This window comes from Onychostruthus taczanowskii, unplaced genomic scaffold (genome assembly GCF_017590055.1).
Source record: "Onychostruthus taczanowskii isolate IOZ18803 unplaced genomic scaffold, ASM1759005v1 scaffold5, whole genome shotgun sequence".
NCBI classification, from domain to species: domain Eukaryota; kingdom Metazoa; phylum Chordata; class Aves; order Passeriformes; family Passeridae; genus Onychostruthus; species Onychostruthus taczanowskii.
This window is the reverse complement of record NW_024502568.1, coordinates 12,062,902-12,085,563: the sequence shown is the minus strand read 5'-3', so window position 1 is coordinate 12,085,563 and position 22,662 is coordinate 12,062,902. Positions and strand designations below refer to the sequence as shown.

Here is a 22,662-nt window from a genome sequence, read left to right as displayed (position 1 = left end):
ACACTTACCAGGAAAACTCTTCCCTGGCTCAAGCACCCAACAGAAGCAGTGAGCCTTCACAGGGAGACAAACAATATAAAGACATAATATCCTAGTCTTCTTTGTATTATTTGGGGCTCTTCCTTTTAAAATGAGCTATCAGAATGACAGACATCTTAGGACTCATAGTGACATTGCTGCTGAATCAAACACACAAATCATCATCATCATCATCATCACCCAGAATGCTGCCTGCTAGGCACAGCTCTAAATGACACACGACTTAGTCTCACAAAAACAAAAAAAATAGCCATATAATACTACTAACCCACTAATTTTAACATCACAATTAATAAGCATGCAAAATACACCAACATCAAATTCTAAAAACTCTCCAAAGCTGATTTAATTTCTCCTTACAAGTGTGGATGAAGGGTTCTTTCTGCAGTAATGTTGTATCTCTTTGCTTTTGACAAGAAATAAAGATTGAAACCAAGAGAAAAACACAAACGTGATAAGGTTGTATTTTAGCTGTGCAGTGATTTTAAAACTTCCATTTTCTTTGGGTTACAGAGCATATTGGTTTGTTTGGTTTTTTTTAATTACTTGTGACAAAACACGGAAGAACCTCTCTTGAAAAACAAAAAGCCTGGGGTATGGAAGGATTATGCAAGTTTATTTTTGTTTCACTCATATATTTTCAGGAGAGGGATATTAATGAAAATCAGGTACCTGTTAGCAGGACTGTTGGATACATACAGGATTTAATACCTTCTCCTGTATTAACACTACTGTGCTCAGGGAGGGATTTGCTGAAAGTCCTCTCATTCATTATAAATCTTTCCTCCACCATACAATTACAGGAAAAACACTTATTTTGACACCATATCAACCAGAGATGCTAAATCAGATGTACCAGGTGTGTTACATATTTAACAATAAGACCATTACTGGAACATAGAAGAGTACCAAAACTTTTCATACTGGGCAAATTGAATAATTACTCTGAGTACCAAGAGTTACTAACTAGCACATCTTAAGCCAGGATGTGTGATCCCCAAGTCTTTGATATTTCCATTTAAATTTTTCATTGGTGACTACTTTTTTACTGAAGGGAAAAGACAACAGAGAGGATGGAAGACTATTCTATACATGCATTATGTACTGGTATCAATTTGAAAATCCATATGGACATAATAGAAAAGTCAAAGCAGCTGTACATACTCGTTATCATTCCAGATGTAATTTGAGATGCAGATCAGTCACTGATTAAATTGTTACCTTTAATAACTAGACAAGCACAGAAATAATTCATCTTTACAAATTACTGTGTAAAATACCTGCCATGGGATTGAAAACTTGCTAGAAGTAGATTGTTCATTGTTATTGCCAGTTAGAATGTCCTCTGAGTGACAGTCAGTATACACATAAACTGAAGGATTTCATACTTTCATTTATGCAATTAATAATTAAGATAATTGATAGAAAGTAAATAGGGAATATGAAACGTGCATTCTAGTAGTATTCAGCAGAATTGAGTTTATTTTCTACATAGTGGAAATTTATGAAGAAATGGGGATGAATCTTCTGCTCTTTACCTTGAAGTATGAAAGTTACTTTGAGGTGGAAATTCAAGTCAGAATTAAAATACTGTCAAACCTCCAAGTGAGGTTAAAATGACCAAGAATTCTAGACAAGTCTTAAATTACTTAATATCTAATTACATCTTATAAAACAAACTGAGTTAATGTGAATATAACCTGTAAGTTGGTCAGTATTACTTCCTGTTCTAATTCCACTTTGGCTTTGTAAGAAATATATACATGACAAGGCAATCAACCCTAACACCAAAACATCTGAGCTGTAATGTATAACGTTAATTGCACTACAGCAACAAGTTCCAGTTCAATTTTTTTTAAATAGTGTTCTCAGCTAAGGAAATTTGTTAGATCATGTGCTTGTATGAGTACATATTTATATGGCTACAAACTTGTCCAACAAATGGCAAAAATATCAGGAATAGTGAGGCAACAGAAACAGCAGATAGCAGAAAACAAAGAAAATGTTCAGTGATTTTGACTCAAGATGATGATGTAAAGCATTACCTTGCAAAAGGAAGACAGCCCATGGAACAAAGTGTCTTGAGTTGGATAATGTCACATTTTTAGTAGGAAAAAAATCAAAGAACTTATTGTCCTACCAGAACAGAGACAAGAATCTCTACACAAGAGACCCAGGAAACAAAAGAACCAATACATTAACTTACAAGTTAAGCAGCAGGCACTTTATTATATCTATTAAATTATAGCATTTGTCATATTCTAGCAAATATTGTACCTAAATTTAATGCAAAAAAGGACAGAATTAATAGAACCTATTAGTCTAGCTTTTCATTATTCTATGTTCATAGTTTAATCTAAAAATATGGATGTGAGGGGAAAGAAGAATAAAATGCATCGTAAATTTATTAATATCACACACTATCTTTGATAAAGCAACTATAAAGAACATTACCATTATAAGAGGCTTGATAATAAGCTGTGCAATTAAAGCTGGAAACCAAGTTAATATGAGAATCATAATGGAAGTAACAAGTTGGATAGAAATGTGACCAACAGGTTGTGCAGAAGAAAAAAATTTAACCCTATATGAGAATTAATACTAGATAATGAAGGCAGTCAAAAACTGGCCTTAAAGATACACCTAACAATGATGGCACAAATGTACTAGTGCAATTTACTAATGGCATGAAATTGTTCATGTTATTAGAGATTATTATATCCCATGCAAAGAAGTAGGTGATGGTAATGCTATGCTAAGAACAGAGCAAATTTAGCAATTTAGTCTGAAAAGTCATGTACTTAAAAGTGAGGGAAATAATTTTAACTAGTCCATTGGAGAAGGGAGATAATTAAAATAGCAAGAGAATGACTATGCCACCAATGGAAGACTTCCAGAAAAAGAAAACTGATCCTACAGTGTGGGATTTCCAGAGATCAGGCAGTGATCCAGATGTGGGATTTCCAGAAGCAAGCAGGCAGAAAGAGTATCACAGCACAGCAGCCAGGCAAAGCCATACCCAGGAAACAGAAGAGGAAAGATTAAAATGGGACAGAGAATGCTATTTGAATGACTAGAAGAAATAAGAGCCTAACAAGAAGACAATTGCTTATCCCAGCATAATGAAATCTGAGGTAAAAATACAACTCTATACATAAAAAGAGGACAAAAAGAAAAGCAAATGGGGAGAAAACAGCTCTTCTGGCTAAGTGGCTGTGCACACGAAAATGTATAAAGGAGACTGCATGAACAAACTCAGAGTGACAGTCCAAATTCAGGCAGTCAGAAATCACAGAATCACAGTGCCAATGAGGCTGGAAAACACCTCGGAAATCATCCAGTCCAACCTGTGACAAACACCACCGTGTCAACCGGACCATGGCACTGAGGGCCACACCCTTGAACACCTCCAGGGACCAGGACTCCACCACCTCCCTGGGCAGCCCATTTCAATGCCCAGATGTGAGAGTCAAGAAGCTTGAATGCACTTATGGCATTTTTCATTACATAATACTGCTATTTCTCTCCACAGAGTTTGGGAGTATGGCATAAAGATTTCAATAAATGTTCTTTAAATCATGCATACAAGGGCATGCTTCTAATAGATACCTGCTCAAGTTTCAAGTTGTTCTGCCAGAAGTGATTGTTGGGGTTTGTGCTGGTGTTTTGTCCTTTATTTATTTTTTCAAAGATAGAATAAACCCCCCATACAAATATGTCTCTGAGTATAATGATGGGGAAGGAACCATATATTTGCCACATACAGGTAGCCAAGAATTTCTTTGAACACGATAATTAAAAAAACAGAAGAAGGATACAATGTTTTCACACAGTTCTTAGATCAACAACTGATGCCTTTGCCCCTCAAATAGTGTACATGGACTAGGGTAGTAATCCTTCAAGGGTTGGGGAACAGAAAAGCGAAAAATAGAAGAGAGATGAACCCTCTGCAGAGATGTCAGCAGCCAGCAATTTCAATCCCTCTGTCTGGTAACATTAGACAGAAATCCTGAGGGAAATGAAATGATGGTAACTTGTAGACTGAAGTAGGGTAAAAGCAGTATTCAAGCCTAAATTGCAAATCAAAATGCTCAGCTTTGCTGTCCAGTCCTGAGGTAGCTATTCTTCACACAAACCTGAATTTTATTCCACACTGCAGCTTGTGAGCTCCTCAGCAGCCTCACTCCCAGGCATCCATAAAAGGCTGTAATTGCCTGGATGAAGCTGGATGTCACGTCTCCACAGACATATGAATCTACCTAGCTAACTCCTCAGAGATCTTGATAGGCAATCTGGGAGCACAGCTCACAGGAATGCTCTGGCAGTGATTTTATATTAAAATATGAGCCCATAAGGAGAAGATGAAACTCTTCCTCCTCCTCATTCCCACCGTTATTCAGCTGCACAGTGATTAGAGGCACTAGTCCCACATTGCAGTAATCCTGTAGCTGCTTCAAGTCAAAGAACCAACAGCACAGAGCCTCTACTTTCATGCAGACTCTGGATAATTCAATTTTCAAGCATACTTTTATATATACTTTTATATAAGTAGATACATACACTCACATGTATATACAGGCCTATCTGGTTTAGAAAAGTGTTGCTTTTATATGCAAGACTTCACCTTTAACTCATACAAATCCCTGCTGCTTTATAAGCATGCCTTTAATTAATCCCAACTTGCCCGCCTTCTTAATTAATCCCAATTTGCCAAAATGTTGAGGAGGCAGGCAAGTCATTAGAAAAAAAAAAAATCAAAGCACTTGAAAAGAAGAAGAAAAAAAAAAAGAAATACAAAAAAATTACAATACTTCAGGAATATCATCAGGAAGTTTCATGTCAAACTAAAAAATTCAGAAATTGAGGCAAATGCTCATATCAACTTTAAAAACTCACATTTAGATAATAGGAAATTGCAATACTCTAGAAATGACAACTATAAATTAACACACCAGGGGAGTCAATTTCCATTTATCTCACAAGAAATGCAACAATAATTGCTATTTGCAATTTCTAATGCAAGGCCAAATAAAGTCCTAGGAAGGCTGAATCATAACAGAAATAATAAAAGAAACTTAAACCAATTATATTAATTCAAATTTCCAGCTATAGTATTTAATGTTGACCTTCAGTGTTGGCAATTTTCTTTTTCTTTTTTTATTTTGTTAATTAGAACTCCCTGCTCCCTTCTCCATAAGGCCCAGCCTCTCTACCTCATTGTTCAAGGTTGTAATGTTTTAGCAATTTCATACATCAACATTCATCTAGAAAAGAAAAAAATATTAAAATGAAATTACCAGAACTTTGACAATAACTAGAGCATTATAAATTAGAAACATATTTTACAAATCCTACCTATACTCCAAACTTTAAGTAATTAATTTTATGTTACTAATAATAGTTCAGCCATTAATTAAATATATCATTTTCTCCAAATAACTGTGCACTGGTGATGAAAGACCATCATCAGTAATGTGGTGATTCATACCTGCAAACTCATATCCAGTGAGCACATTCCACACAATATCACAGAACTCCATTCATTAAAAAAAAAAACAAATACAACACACACACAAGTCATAGCTCCAGGATTAGAGGTTAGAAATAATCTAAAGAATACTGCCAGTCTCCTAAACTGAGAGGAAGTGAAATTAAAATAGAGCTCAAATGTGACAGCAGAGTTTCTTTTCCTCCCATTTCGGAGAGAGCTGAGGTGAACACGACTCCTTATGTGAAATTCACAAGTGATTTATAGAAATCTAAATCATAAACCAAGGAAAGCATTCTATTTCTGCCCATACAAACACCAGCTCAAAACACAAAACTGCAGTAGTTGAGACAGAAAATGAACCTTAAAGATCAATGAAGTTTTAAGCTATGCTAGGAAGGGTGCTACCAAGTCTTCTGCCATTTATACATATTTTTCCTGATATATATATATTGTCATTTACCATTATTATTTCAGTTAAAATGAAAACAAGTAACTATTTGGTTCTGCATTTCATAAGCACTCAATTGCTTTTATAGCTTAGTAACAAAACTTTGTCTTCTCCTATCTGTTAATTTCTAGTGCTATTTATGTTTCCTCCCCTTCTTCAATCCACCTCCCCTCTCACATTAGATTATGCAATTACATCTATTTATGATCTAATAAGCTGTTTCATCAACAAATGTGCAACACAGCAATATGAAACAAATTCATAACCCCTCTGCTGATTTATAGAGCAGTAAAAAGATACAGGAAAAGAGATCATATAATTTATTGCAAAAGCAGCAAGAAAACCTCTAGAGCATTTTTCAGAGGAAATTAAATTCTCAAACTCCCTATCACAGGGCAGCTTTTAAATAGGGACAATCACTAAATACTCACTCCAAAGCTTTCAAAAAAAAAAATCAATTTGATGATCATTATTTTGCAACAGAATTAATGCAGACTCACAAGTGAGTGTTAGCCATTGCAACTTGGTCTGTGCAGTGCTTAAAGAACACAGTTGTGTACGGGAACAAAACAAAAGCAGCACATGAAAACCATGCCTGAGGCTTCTGATCCAGAGTAAAATAAACTACAGCTTCTTCTGAGGCACAGATGGGGAAAGCCCATCACTCCGAAAGGCTGGCTGGTGTCGAGCCACAGGACTCTTGGGAAGACCTTCCTGAACCTCTGGGCTGGACAGAGAAACCTCCCTCAATGGAGTTCTTCCAAACAGAGTGTGAACCCTTGGGTGGCTCCTTCTGCCAAAGATGGCAGTTCCACAACACAGAAAGCAGAATTCAAAGTATAAATTTCTATGAAAAAGGAATGCTGAACAAACCTATTGGTCTTCATAAGCATCATTTTTTTACCTGCTTTGGTTTTGTTTGATTTGTCATTGCTGTTGTTTTTCACCACAACACATAAAACTTGATATCCTTGGAAGATGTTCAGCGACCACACATTCCAATCAGAAATGCCCCTCTACTTACAATTAAAAGCTTCCTGATTTCATGCTTTAACTGCTGATACTTGTTGGTCTGATGCATTTGCCAAATTACTGAATACAAAAGGCCTTTCTACTCATACAACAAAACACAAGCAACAAAAGTCTGCTCATACACACAACACAAGCAACAAAAGTCTGCTTCAGACATGGTCCTAAATCAGAAAAAAATGCACTTTGATAACGTTGTTGAACACTTACAAAGACTGTCGCTCAATTCCTACTACATCAAGTATGTCTAGTACCAATAACAGAAAATATTAGTTGAGGAATAAGTATCTCCCCTGATACCAATAACTTCAGACATTCCTGACAAATACACCACTACTGAGTACTGCAGTCAGAGTTTTTTATTGAAAACAGAAAGCTAATTATTAAGATGCTGCATTCGTTTGATGAAGCAACAGAAACAGGTTTAAATAGCTACAGAACGAAATACTCAGATTTTTTACTAGTTGTACAAAAACACCCCCAGACTTACTCAATTTTTTCTCCTACCTCTCAGCATATAACTCTACACCAAAAAACCATCCTGAACATTTTTCTCTGTGCTGTTTAATGTAAATTCAAAACCCAACTACTCCAAAATAATAGTCACACACTGAAGTCCAGTTATTGTTTTGCTTTTAAAGTGCCCATTGCACAGTAAGATTCTGATTTCTCTTCTGCATCCGAACACAGTAAGATTTCATAAGAGCATCTCTTCTTATTTTTCTCAAGAATCCTCTGACAAGGATAAGCCAAAAATATTTTAAGAGAGCATAGGGAATTCTACTTGAAAAAAAGCTAGCATTTTGCTTTCTTCACATGGATAAAACATGTTTTAGGACAACATTCCCTTGGACATCTGTAACTCAAGCAAAATATTTGAAACCACAACCCTAACTAAAAACAGATAGAAGGGAAAATAATTACTGAGTGCCATACTAACATAATTAAATTCATTCAGAGGAGAACTGTGTGTAATATAAAGACATTCTTAGCATGAGACAACACCTTAACAGCTTCATTCTAAAAGTACCAGGAGATAAAATACTGTCCCCAACAGTTCATTAGGTGACAAGATTGTTTCATCAACTTATTTATATCATTTAATAAGCTCTCTAAAAGGAGTGACTGTATTCAGCCACACAAACTCCAAAAGCACATGGCACCAAGTACCACAAACACTGGTTATCAATGTCATTCTTCCCTGCTATTCTGACATTCCTTCACTGGCAATTTTTTTTAATTCAGTATGCTATAATTTTAAAAGAAAATTAAATCAAACACAATAGGCAAAATAACTCAGTATTTTTAAACATAATGCAATATATATGTACACCCATACATATTATATATTAAAAAATCTGCAGGACAACAACCATTTCACCACCTATACATGAGGGATGCACTTTTGTCATATACACATGATCTTTAAGAGTCTGATTATCCATTTCATTCTATGAGCTTCCTGAATTTTACCTTCATAATAACAAATCCTGAACAGATTAAATATAACAATTTATGATTATGGCAATTGAAAGTCAGATCTGCAGTCTACTTTCAAGTGCAAAATTATGAACAGACTCATTATTCCTTCTTATAACATAAATATTAATTTAATGGAGAAAATATAAATTTAATGTAATTTTAGTTCTTTACATATTATTATTAACTATCTTATTAATTATTTAGTAATGAATAAAATATTTATATTAATTTTTTATCCTACAACTACTGCTAAATCCATGGTGGTGTATGCCTTCATAAAAGTTAACCTCTCTACAAAACCAAAAGATGTTTTCCATCCTGGATCAATTACAAGCCCCAAATCTTATTTGGTGGACGTCCTCAAATCTCACCTGTTTCCCTAACACTCCTTACTTTGCATAGAGTGACCTCCTTAGAGAGTGTTTCTTTCAAATCCTGCCTCAAGCAAATTCTTTAGTAAGTACGTGGAACCTCTGAACCGAGCTCATTATCCACACAGCTCCTGAAAATTACTTTGTGAACAAGTCTATTTCCCCCTCCCAAAACCTCAACATGATTAATTAGATGAGCAAACACACAGTATTTCTGATCTGCAGACATCATGCACATACACACAGCTATGCCATTTTCTCTTTGCTGCTCGAGTGAATAATTTCAGTCAAAAATCAGACATGCACACAAAACCCTGAAGAACTACACAGGCAAATTGAGACTAAGTATAACTCAACATTAGGGAAAACAAAAATCTTTCTGATAGTCTTAAGCACAGAGAAGAGTTGTGGACTCCCCATCCCGGTGTTCAAGACCAGGCTGGAAGGAGCTCTGAGTAACCTGGTCCAGTGGGAAGCATCTCTGCCCATGGCAGAGGGGTTGGAACGAGATGATTTCTAAGGTCCATAGCAAGAAGCAGGTCAGATTTATGCAGCCTGCAACCCAAGCTACCACTGAAATCAAGTGCAGAGATGCTCGCAACTACATCACATCTTATGCTGTAGAGCACATGCAGAAAAAGCCTGTGTGTGTTGGCCAGTAAATGCAGCTTCTCCTGCACTGCAGCAGCCCCACACACAAACCTGCTAAACCTCAGGTCATAATTCCCTGCAGAGCCATGGTTTGCAGGCTCCCAGGCATTTCCATACAGACTTTTCCCAGCATTTTCCACTTTCCTGTGGAAGCAAGGACAAGATATTTTAAACTAGACAAACCTTAACTATAAAGCAAGTACATCCTACCAACAACATAATGTGCAAAGAACAGAGAATTCAAAAAGTGATCAAAGTAACTCTTAAAAGCAGAAACACACAAAATAAAGGCATCCTACCATTTAAACTACATGACCAGAATACACGTACTTCCTGAATTTGCATAAAATCCTATCTTATAGCATGACATCAACTCAGCCAGCCTCCTCAGTACTTCTGGTCTGCTAAAAAACAAAACAAAACAAAATAAAACAAAAAAAGAGAAAAGGTCTTAACAGAGATGAAAACCCCAAAAGTTGCTGTTACTTTAAAAACTGTAGATTTCTAAATAGAGGATGCCTGAAAATTTCCTTCAAAATCAAATAACATTGTTTTATTTTTAAAAGTTTGCTTTCAAGTAGCCCCAGAATAAGAGACACAATACACTGAAGTCTAGGCCTGCAACAGCATAATTATGAGAACAAAAAAGAATATTTCTTCCACTAAAGATCATGTGTGACTATGCTCATACTCACCAAAATTTGCATATTTATTTTTGCCATTCTCCCAGCCTCAAAGCACAATAATTTTTATGCACATCCAGTGACTCACATAAAGACAATGAGGAAAGTGGTAGATTGTAAAGTTACAACATAAACTAGAATATCACACATTGTGTGATCCAGTGTTCTCCTGGATCATCAGAAAACCAGACTAAAGCTCAATTTCTGTACTTAATGGTGAGGACTAAGGTTAAGTGTATTCTTCATCTGCATTGGTTTTCATTAGCAGATGGAAATAAAAGGACACATTTATCAGGATAATTAAAAAATAGTGACTGAAGAGCTACAGGTGATGTGTGAAAAAAAGCTGATCAGCCACAGGGGGTTTTATTAATAGAAGGCAGGGCTTTTTATGATCTTTATCGAGCATGAGTTCAAAACTCTCACAGCAACTCAAAGGAAAATGTCAGAGGAAGATGTTCTCAAATTCCATTTCAGTGTAGCATTGCAAGCTTTCATCATACTAAGAGAAGCTAACATGCACTGACTCTGTTTTTCAGTCCAATTGCTACTTAGAAATGCAGCCAATCTAAATTGGAAAACCCACATCTAACTTTAAAGAAATATTCTGCATACATTCAACTGTCTGTCACTTCAGAGTTTTATGTTAGAGAACAGATTTCCAAATGCCTACAAAGCCCAAGTACAGTAAGTACACTTCAAGAATATATATAAACTTGAAAATAAAATTATCCAGCAACATTGCTGTTTATGAACACATTTTATAAAGTTAATATATTAAGCTGTGGCTTGCTTGTTCCCTGTCTCCACCCTCTTTAAAAATGAAAACCAGAGATCAGCTACAAACTCATTCCAACTTTCATGTCCTGGGTCCACCTTTTCCAGATCAATTCTCTAAGTACCCATCAACCTCTAACCTGTATTGGCATTTATACCTGCATTAACAGAGGCCCCCTATATACTCACTGAATGACATACAGTATGTGTTTGAAACAGTCAGTGTAAAATACCACCACAAAACTCCTCCGTTATGAATAATATATATATATTATATATATATATATATGAATAATAAACTTTATATTCTCTCTTATGCTACACAGTAGAAGTCTCTGAGAAAACAAAGAACTTTAAACTATATCGTATATTTGCAGGGGAAAAAAAAAACATACAAACTGAAGACAGTTCAGTCTTCCTAAACTGAGGACTGATACAGACAGAAAACTATTTATTCCCAAGCTTCCATTTCAATTCAGCCACTTATCTGTTGTTTTACCTTAGACAAGCACACAACTTCAGCTTTCCTACATGCAAAACAACTCAAAAAAGTAAGTGTCTGCCTCCCAAGGCCATTGCAACAAGCAGCTACCCAGTACTTAAATAAGATATCCAGGTAGAGTAGGATACAGATGGATGGAGGCAAGTCCTTCCTTGAATACAGATTGGGGTTTTTAGCCCTGTGAAAGCTAAAATAGTAAAAGCACTTCAGAAGTTAAAAACTCCAGAAAAATTATGCCATTTTTAGTTTAAAATAGATGCTTGCTTTGACAAGGTGCTACAGTACTAAAACGACCAGGGTGGTGAGGGCGTGGATTTTAAATACACATATTCTAATTTTAATACTTATATCAGCATTAGGGTTTAGAAAACATCTGCAAAAATATTTTCTTAAAAAATTGTCTTAATATGATAGCACAGCTGTGCACACAAGCGCAAATCCGTATGTTTTCAAAAGCAGCCATTGTTTGTTCAGTATTTTTCATTTCTCAGGATCACCTTCCACCTCCTCTCCAACGTTTTGGTTTCAGTTACCTATTGGAGAAGACTCATGACACAAACAAAACAGATCTGCTGATAATGAGAGAAGCACAAATGCACTCAGCTTCATTACAGCAGCTCTGGGATGCTTCCCATGAAGTTCATTTCCCTCTCCCCATGCCTGCTTTGGGACACCCAAATACAGCACATCAACATTTGATTAGCAAGAGTCCTCCAAAGCATCTTCACCAGCTGGGCTTGCACACACAAACGTGACTGAGCTCTGTGCGTTTGGGTTTTCCTTATGAGAGATACATACTTTTACATACACACACTCTTACTCTACAGATTAAAAAAAAAAAAAAGAAAAATTAAGGGTGCAAATTATCCTATGCAAGTTATCATTTGGATTAATCAGCATTTCAGTTTTACTAATAGAGCTGAAATTATCAAAATATTCCTTTATAGAAGTCAGAATGCACCCAAGGTCTTCTTGAGTTTCTAAAACTGAGATTAATTAACAAGAAAATTAAGCTTACCATATTTTAGTCACTTCTATCCATTACAAGAAGGAAAGTACTTTAAACTGCAGCATGATTAGAAAGATACTTTCCTGACTAATTTATCTTTGTCCCAGGATTGTGGGTGGCAATGAAAGAAGCCCATTTGTCTTCTTGTTCCACAGTGCTTCGTGGTTTGCTTGAGCCTTGAACAAAGTTTCTGCAAAGCTCACCAGAATATTTAAAGACATTCTAACCCCAGATCTCCTCCCAGGATTTTGACCAAAATCACTGCTGCTCATATTATACTGCCACAACTGGCAACAGACACTAGATAAGTCTAGTCCTTTAATGGCACTGCTGTTTGTTCTACAGTCCCAGCTCCTGCATCCCACTAGTTACATGACATAGTCAACATGAACCATTTTTTTCATAGAAGGCAGGTTATCAATCTTCAAGATAACAGAGAAGTGGCTGAAAACTCAAATACACTGGAACAAACAAAAAACTATGCATAAAAGTACATGTCTGTGATAAAAATCTACATTTAAAGACTGAATTCAGATTCACAATTCACAATGCCATCAACCTACAAATTAGGAATGTGTGATTCTTTGATACTGGCATAGGAATGCAATGACTAATACAGAACATTGTAATCCTACAAGTAAAGCAGTAACTCTTAAAAATACCCACTAAGTACTGCAGCATTTTGCAATATTTTGTTTGTAATATTTAATCCAGGGTTAGGAGTTAGGTCTTTGGGGTCTTACTTCTGAAACCACATCTTATCAGTGACAGACAATGCACAATTTTTTTCCAGTGAATCTATAATATGAGACTATTATTCTGGAATAACACAGACTGAAAGGTTTTGTTCCATCTGACCTAATGAGGAAGTGATTTTACTCATCTGTTTGAGATACACAGCATAGTTTGGACAACAATACTTCATGCCCTAATATTTATCACATTCCACAAACAAATGCAATCTCTAAAATTTTATCTAGCTGTGTCTCATGGGTCACCTCAAGTCTTTAGGCTTACAGGAAGTGTTATTTCCTTTTTACAGATGAAATACTGAAGCACATAAATTATGGAAGAAATCCATAAGAAAATGTAGACATTGAGTGTCTGTCATTTTATATATCTGCATCCAATCTTTAAGCAATTCAGTACTTGTTTTGTTGCCAGGTAATCCTAGAATACCCTGGATTCAAAACTCCCTGCCCAATTCAAGGTTATCAGATATGTGCTGCTTAAAACATGGAAATCTTCTACAGCTAGGTTGATTTTAAATACCACTAGCATGAACAGAGTAGATATTTTGCCATCAGAGATGGTAGCAGCCCATTTTCCATCCTTAGCTAAGAAATATAAAAATACTGATTCAAACAGATCCTGGAATCCATTCCTTACAGATGAGTAACAAAAGCTTTAAATTTTGGAAGAGATTGTCTCATAGAATAAATTTTTTAAATGCTGTTGCATTAACAGAGTTTAAGATGTTTACTCTGGAATATTCTATAGCTGGTGGCTAAATTATTTTTTAGAGATCTAAAAAAATTTAGGTTTTTCTCTCTGGAGCAAACTTCAAAGTCAAATGAAGGTCTTGCACCTTGGGAATGAACACTAAGTAACAAACTGTGTTGAGCTTAGTTGCATGGTTTCTCAGAAAGGTCTCGATCCTCACAGAGTTCTTGAATCAATGCAACACTTTCTCCACTTTTTTTAAGATTTAGAAGACAACCTATAAAACTGGTATGAAAATTCCCACTGCTCACTCACCTCACATTAAAACATCTACTTTGCTTATAGTTTACTGGTTTACTTTTATTACTGTTAGCAGCTGCAATTCACTGGAGTGCTCATGTTTTCAGGTATTATCATCATCATTTATTTCTCCTTACATGAACTTTGTAGCATGTTTTCCAGGCTTAGACTATACAGATAATAACAAATTTCATGGACACTGACAGATAATTATTCTTCACTACTGCAGGATTTTTCCAATGCATTTTTGTTGTCTATGTAGTAATGTTTCAAAATAAAGTCTTTTCTCACCAGCATTTGTTAGGATGTGTAGGAATATCCAAGGGTATTCCTGTAATATCTCATATTTACCTCCTACCTTTTCTGCCTACATTTTCATACGATTAAATCAATTTCTAGTGCAAGTTCTTAAAAAGTACCAATACTCATTTTAAAAAGATGACATGAACCATGGTAATGCCTTCCAAAATATGATCATCGTGCCCTCCCCTTGATTAAAAGAACTAAGAGAAACACAGTGCAGGACTAAATTTATTTGCCAAATTAAATTTGAAACTAAGAGTATTAAGTACTAAGTACTAAGAGTAAATTTAATACTAAGAGTATTATATGCCATAACCTGTACAGTTTTATGTATTGTTTAGGGACAGACTTAAGCATGCATTGATATGACTGAGTTTTTTACCCACCCATAGCAATGGCAACCAGCCTTTGATGCTGTCTGAAGGGCTGGCAGGGTCATCAACCATCTGTTCCCACACTTCTTTGCCTAAATAACAAACTGCTTAGCCTGCAAACAAAACAGGCTTCAGAATCCAGGAGCCCTGCAAACAAACCAGGCTTCAGAATCCAGGAGCCTTTGCCTAACTTGTATTTGGTTTCCCTCCTATGGATGGCTGCAGATTTACACAGAGGAAGGCACACTATTCATATTTAATTATCTACTGCTTTGGGGGAAGAGGAGTGTTTTTAAAAGGGCATAGCTCCCTCCCAAACGTGTTTGTAGCCCCACAACTACCTGTCACTCCAAGCAGGGGAGGATGTGCCCAGTTCACAGACTGGTTTGAGAAAAGCAGGGCCTGGGTAGTGAGGATGCAGCAGCTCCAAGAGGATTTGGAGGTAGAAAATCAGAGTGCTAAGCTGAGAAGCACTGGCTGCAGCTGCACAGCAGGTCCCCAGGCAGCAGGGGAGAAGCTACTCTGCATCTGCATTCCACCAGCAGGACCATTACCAAAAGCATCTAGTTCTGGCACTCATGGCTCAAGAACACTGATAAAGAGGGGAGGCTGTAAACCAAGAGACCAGTCAAGGAGGGAAAAGTTTGTTTTATGTTGAGACAACTCAAGGAACTTTCCATTCTCAGTGAGGAAAAGGTGGCCATATCTCCACCTGCACAGGGAACAGAGACCTCTTCTACTAAAGGTTCTACAATGAAGACCTGACTCAAAACATGAGAAAACGGGGTAACTAAAAGAGACAAAAAATAAGGTAGATTAGATCTGTCTATTAGCAATTCCTGCATTTGTTTTTCTCGTTATGGAACACAGTGAGGATAACTAACCAGTGAAAGGAGTTTGAAAGTCTGTAAGGGGCTTGGAGTCAGTGGAAGTGTTCTCAGACATGTACAGATGCTTCCTGAAGCATATGTTCATCTCGCACAGAAGGAATTCAGAGTTACCCTAAAGCCTGCAAAGGGCAAGAGGTAATAAGTAATCAGAGCTCGTTTCTGGTCTTCTCTATAAAACTCTTAAAAACCACTGAAATGGTTACTGATGAAATTGCTAGTGTTAGGACACTGGCTGTAATTTTAAGGGTCTTTTCCAACCTAAAAGATTTCATGTAGCAAGTATTAGCAGTCAAAAATACATTACAATAAAATTAAGTTTTTAAGTTTGCAAAAAGACTGCTTTCTGTTCAAAAAGCACTTTTCAGTGCAGATTGCTTAGCTCAGGAGGCATTTAATATGATTTTATGGCTCATGTTTCTACATTCAAAACAAGATTTACAAAAAAAAATTTTCTTTAGAAATCAAAAATATTTTTATAATATAAGCTATAATTGTATTTTAAATTTTAATACGGACAGAGAGAATAAATCACATTTAAATCGTTTTTCAGAACACCATAACTAAAATAACTTAAATAAACATGATTTGATAAGATTAAAATCATAATCAATGGTGCTTTTCCAGAGATAATTTTATTATCATTCATATCCTGAGTTGTAAAAAGGCAATTTGCAGGTGCAAAATCTCACACTCAATTGCACTGATGTCAATAAGAGTAATTATTTCTTGGATTAGATACAGGCCACTCTGATGACAAAGACAGTGCTGCAACTTACAGCATGACTCAGGGATTTCACCCTGTGAAACAGAAGTTGCACTTTAATGGTGATGTTGTTTTACATTTAAGTTCTAGAAAACTAAGTCTGGACCAATTCTAAAAGTAACACATTTTTTGCTCTATCTACACCTGCTGATGCTGCCAACTCCTTTGGATCAGCAGGAGCCTTATGTAAGTGAAGTAACTTGAGGAAATTGAGTTAGTTTAAAAAAAAACTGGCTGGGAGGTGGGGAGATCTGTTCCTGTTGATACTTTTCAACTCTCAGCAGGAATATTAATGCTTACATAAGAACCAGCAAGATGTAATCAAAGAGAAGCGTGAAGGATAAAGTCAGCCCCTTTCACAGCACTCTGAACTTCAGCTGGCTGCAGCTAAAGCTAACTTCTTAAGATCTGTTCTTACACAACATTATCACTCATTTACAATCTGCAATTTAAGGACACTTTCTTTGCATGAGTCATTCTGCAGACAGCAGAATTCAGAGTTTTAGACAGAAATAAGGATTTTGCCTGGAATAACAAAATTTGATACCCTTCAAACATTTTAGTTGTGAATGTACTTGTACTTAGAAATTGTTCTTTCCTTGAAGAATGCAGAATCTTTTATAGGAGCTCTAGAAATCAAGGAGAGCGTGCAGGAGGTAATTTAGAAGTACAATAAGAACATCTGGAGGCAAGGTTTAATAATCAAACAGATCCATTTGCTCTTACTCTCTCCATAACAACTGCATATCTAGGACTAGGTAAAGCAGATTAACTGAAGTGTAGGTCCTCAAAGGTACCTGTCCTCTTCTGCTTCATTACACATCACACTCATGGCTATCAAATAAATAACCATAAACCTCTGAAGACAACCTAATTTTTCAAAGGCAGCACATAACAGGAGGTATTTCTAGTCCTCAAAAACTTTAGAGGAAGATAAATTCCATGCACAAAGTTTTCTCAAATGCTCTTCCATAAACCAGTGCAAAGCAGAGCAATTTTTCAAAATAGGGAAACTTTTTGCTCCAACCTGGATGAATTCTTTTTTCTTCTATGAAGTCATTCTGTGAGTAGCAAAACTAATGAAACCTGTTTCCCTGCACTGTTGCATCTCAAGATTATTGACTTTGACATCTAACTACATAGAAGCTGTGACAGCAGTTTTCACTGCAGTTGGGCCATTCATAATGTTTGTGTCCCTGAATTCCCTGGAGTCTTGTAACATAACTGATTTAGGCAGCCCTTCCCTCCCCCTTCTGCCCAAACTCTACCATCATGAAAAGTGCAACTGACCAACAAATTCAAAGGCACAGAGGAGGGGAAGAAATAATGGCAGATGTAGCATTAAAATCATCACTTCTTTAATAAATCAACCTTGCAAATCAAAACCATACTCTGTCCTTTAATGCTTGTGGGTTAGTTCATGTCTTGGGAACTGTGCTGCTTGAAGCTCTCTGATATAAAAACAGAACCTCCTCACCCACTGGCTTTCCCATCTTTCACCTGGCAAAATTCATTTTCCCTCTGTTTTTATAACTAAATTTCTCTTTTTTATTTTGGTTTAAAAGAAGTTTTGCATTATTTTGCAGTAGAGATGAAGGGATGGAAGGAAAAAAAGGCTGAAAGATGAAAGTCAGAAATTCAAAGCTGCATTCAGATATCCAATCTGGACAGAGAGTAAAATAATTTATTACCAGGCAGACACAAGGCCTAAATCTTTCTGAATAGTGACTGACAAGATTGTGAATGCCCCGCAGTAAGAATAGCAACATCTGCATTTTTACATGATTTACCACAGGCTTCACAACAGCAAGAGTAAATTCAGAATTTGGTAAATAAGAGAAACAAAATGGTAAAATGGTGCTACACAGTCTCTTGGCCTATTTCCCCCACCCACCCACCCACCTTTCTTTCATCCAGGGCAGAGCAACATTTGCAAAGCAGTTTACTTACTCAATAGTTCTCCTACAGGGAAAAGGCAAGGTTACCATAGCATTGTCAATTAATTTTGACACCTGCTTACCAAGATTGATCAATTATTTTTGATGTCTCTTTGCTTGTTGGTGTTTCTGTTTAGAAGAGAAATAAAACAAAGCCAAAAATACTAACCTTCTCTCGCCAAAGAATTAATGGTCCCAAGACACCCTCAGGCAGAGCATTTCTCCTCTTACCACAATGTTCCTAATACTTGCTAATGCAAGCCACTCATTCCCAGAGAGCAAAAACAACCATACCTCACTTACATGAAAAAAAAAAAAAATCTTCTATTTTCAAGTGTTTTAAGCCTACCCTTGAAAATCTGGTTTTTTTTCAAATACTGTAGTGACAGGTTTTACACATGTCCAATTTAGGTCACTAAAAGTTCAATTTACATCTTGGCCAACAGGGACACAGGCAGGGACTTCAAACAGCTGCAACTTGGAAACCCCATAAATGTTTAGAGTAATACACGAGGTTCTATTAACATTTCTACAGATTGTATCTACAACCTCCGAACTGGCTGTTCATGCAGCTCTAACAGCCTAACACACTCTTCGGTCTTTGCCACAGAGATGGGGAAGGTCTTCAATCACCCAGCCATCAGGCAGAGTAATATTCTTTTTCCAACTCTTCAGGTGGAAACACACAGAGCTCACCATCCATCCCACACCCATCTGAATTTTCAGGATTCAAAATACAACCGTTCCGAGCTGCTGCTTGCAGCAGTGTAAGACACGTTTAACATATTTCACTCCATCCCCAACTCACAGGGCTTGAAAAAGCTTTAAATCTTAGAATGCTTATTTTTAGTGCAGAGTATACTTTGCTTCCAAGAATAAAGATTAAAGATGAGCTGTCAAAGACACTGCTATGAAAAGTGTCCTCAGTAAAAAATAGCTCTCCAACAGCTTACTCCCGTGAGAAAAATCATAATGCAAGCGTCACTGTCACTCCTAAAGCTGAGCATGAAAAAACAGAGAGGAGTTAATGAGAAATCTCTTCCGATTTCACCGAAACCCCTAACAGCACTTCAGTTAAACACTGTGTTAGCTCAGCTCAGAAGAGAAGCCCTTCCAACATTCAGACAGAACTTCCTCTAGGTGGGGATGGATTATTAACTTTCTACCAGAAGGGAAACTGTAACCACTGTGCTTCCTCACTTGACAAACACAACCAAGGAAAAGAAACCTAGATGTTTTAAAAGATGAGCCCTCTAAGGATGGCATAGCGGCCCAGTAACGACTCAGAGAATATACTCACTCACAACAAGCTTGGAAATTGAAGAAATTACCATTTGCTTTGGTCCTGGCACTGTTAGGGACTGTTATGAGTATCACCAAGACAAAGGATACAAGTGATCTCTTTATAGCCAGGAAAGAGGAGTTCTGCAGATCCACATACACAAAAAAAGATTCACCTGGGCCTCCTCTCATCACTCTCCGAAATTAGCCCATTGTTCCACAGCAGGACAAGCCCCAAACAACACGCAACTAATGGCCAACTTTAAAACTTTATTATCAAGGTCATAGAAAAAAAAAAAAAAAGCATTATATTTGCCTTGTATTAGTTTTATAGCTAGGTTATAATCTTACTGCTGCAACATCCACCAAATATCAGTAAATTGGCTCTTTCTCTGCATTGTGTACATCAGTTCAGCCAATATGTCTGACTTCAACTATTCCTTAACTTTCCAGGCTAACAAGTTACCAGATCTACTTTTTGTTTATTTAGGAATGAGTGACCTAGTATTAAATGTTTAAAAGATATGTAAATTGTACAGCTTAATTTCAGTACTCCAAAGAGAAAAACTGAATTTAAACACTATTTTAAAACAGACAGTTATTGATATTTAATCTATTAAAGTAATTAAAAGTAGTTTCCCAAAGACAGAAAGAACTTGACTTCTCTGAGACATAGTGTCACCAATGTATTGCTAATAGCTAGGTAATAGAACACTTTCCAGCTATGTATGTCAACATACTTAATAAATGGAGTTCCTGCTTATAAGGGGTGTTTTACACGGAATGAAATGAGATGCCCTGTCCAAGATTATATAGCGAAATAACAGCAAACAGTATTCTTCACAGCCAGTCTTTACACTGATACCAAAGGGGGCGGGAGGAAAGTGACAGCCCTATAAATTAAGTCTTCTTTCCCACTCCATATAGAAAAGCAAGTGTCAGTTCCTTCTCACTGATCAATGCCTCGGTATCACAGTGACTTTTAAGAATGAGAAGGTAGTTAGACCTAGACTGAGTACTGCGTCCTTTGCAAAAATATGTTACTGTTTCATGTTTGCCACTGTCTCCTGCAAACCTTGTCACCAGGGATGTACATTTCACTCAGTTGCACTTGTGTTGTCCTGAATGAAACTGACTAATGCCCACTTAGCTCAAACAACTGAAAGAAAGGAAGACTGGAAGGAGCTAAACCCTTCACTTTTCAAAAGGAAAAAGTAATTAAGATCCACTACTAATTCTTGCTCCCTGGGCAGCTCCATGAAGTGCACATGTCATTTCCATGACATTTCCAGAAGGGACAGCAGCGACACAGCTTTAGGCCGATTTCTCCGGTCTCTCGGTTCTCATGAAGTGGAGCAGCCTATTTTCAGCAATAAGTCAGCCGGAGCTGTGCCCTGTGCTCTTAAGAGCTGGAGGAGCCTATTTTATCCATAACTTCTGCCACATACTTCCTCCACACATGAACAATGTCATAGCAGACACAAGCAAAACAAAACAAACAAAAAAGGCAAGTGAAAGTGACAGGAAAAGGATGTAGAGATGAGAAGAAAATCACAATAAGCAGAAGCTTACTTGAACCTGCCCTGGCAGTGTTGGCACTGGTCTCCCACCCAGCCCTGGTCGCAGACGCAGGTGGAGTTGACACAATGACCCGAGAAGCAGGAAATTTTGTCGCAGGACTTGGACTGGGACACCTGGGCGTAGAGGGCCAGGTAGAGGAAGCCGTAGAAGAGCAGCCAGCTGTTCACATCCAGGAGCGAGGCGAAGCAGCAGCAGCAGGCGGAGGGGAAAGGTCTCCAAGGGCCGGGGCCCGCGGGGGCAGCTCCCGCTCTCCGGCCGGCGCTGCCCAGGTCCATCTTGGCCGCGGGGGCCGCGGGCCGAGGCGCGGCCGGCGATGGCAGCTTCCCCTGAGGGGAGTTAATCCAGCCAGGGAGATTCAAACCCCCCGCTTCCTCCTCGCCTTCCTCTCCTCCCTCCCGACCCCAGCGCTGCCTCCTCCGGCCCCTTCAGCCCTCCGCGCCCCGTCACTCCCGAGGGGAAGCCCGGCAGCGGCAGCCCTTAGCCATCCGCCCCTTCTCCTCGTCGTCCTCCTCAGGGCTCATCGCTCCCGTCTTCTTCCATGGAGGAGGAGCGCTGCCTCTTGACCTTGTGTTTTCTCCTCGCCAGATATGCCCCCACGGCCGCGCACACGCCACCCTGGACCATGTATCCCGCGGCTCCCCCTTCTCCTTTGTATCCCGGTGCCCGCGGCACACACGCAGCGGCGGCGAGGAGGAGCGCGGGAGGCGGGGGCCGCCGTCCTCTCGCCAGGCAGCCAGCTGGGAAGTGAGGGCGGCCGGGCCCGGAGCCGCTACGGCATCGCGCTCCGGCGGGGCGGGGAAAGGCTGGAGAGCTCTTATCCCCGCTCCGTTATTAGCCCTGCGGGGAAGGGAGGCGGGAGGCAGCGAGAGGAGGGTTAGCAGCACCTCCGCGTCCCAGCTGACAGCTTCCAAGCAGCCATTTTTAAAGGCTAATTGTCACCGCCGCTCGGAGCCGCCTCCCGCCCCTCGGCCCGCGTGGATCCGTCGCTCGCTGGGAGGGGGGGTCCGGCGGGGTGACCGCCCCTCCGAGGCTCCCGCGGCCGCCTCTGCCTCCCCCGCTTCCAGAACAGGAGTCAGAGGGAGCTGGAGCGGCACCCGGAATGCAGCCCCCGCCGGCCGGACCCCCGAGAGGAGCCCGCCCCGTCCCGTCCCGTGCTCCTTGGCGGGGAGCGGCCCCGCTCCCCCGGCAGGGCGGCCGAAGGCTCCGATGTTCCCCGCTCTGCTGCCTTGGTTCCTCTGCTCGCCTCAGGTCCTGCAAAGTTCAGAGCCGGTTTGCATTGAGCTCCTCCCGGCTGGTAGCAGGAGAGAT

The 22,662-nt window shown here is 38.6% G+C and overlaps 1 protein-coding gene across 3 annotated transcripts in view; it reads right to left on the bottom strand.

Moving 5' to 3' along the window:
• ATRNL1 (attractin like 1) overlaps positions 1-21,641 on the bottom strand; it is a 431,595-nt gene extending 409,954 nt beyond the window's left edge. For all 3 annotated transcript variants that reach the window (XM_041415479.1, XM_041415481.1, XM_041415480.1), the window contains exon 1: positions 21,346-21,641. In XM_041415479.1, coding sequence (XP_041271413.1) covers positions 21,346-21,629 — 284 coding nt within the window. In that variant the 5' untranslated portion in view covers positions 21,630-21,641. The remainder of the gene's footprint in view (positions 1-21,345) is intronic.
• Positions 21,642-22,662: the final 1,021 nt, after the last annotated feature.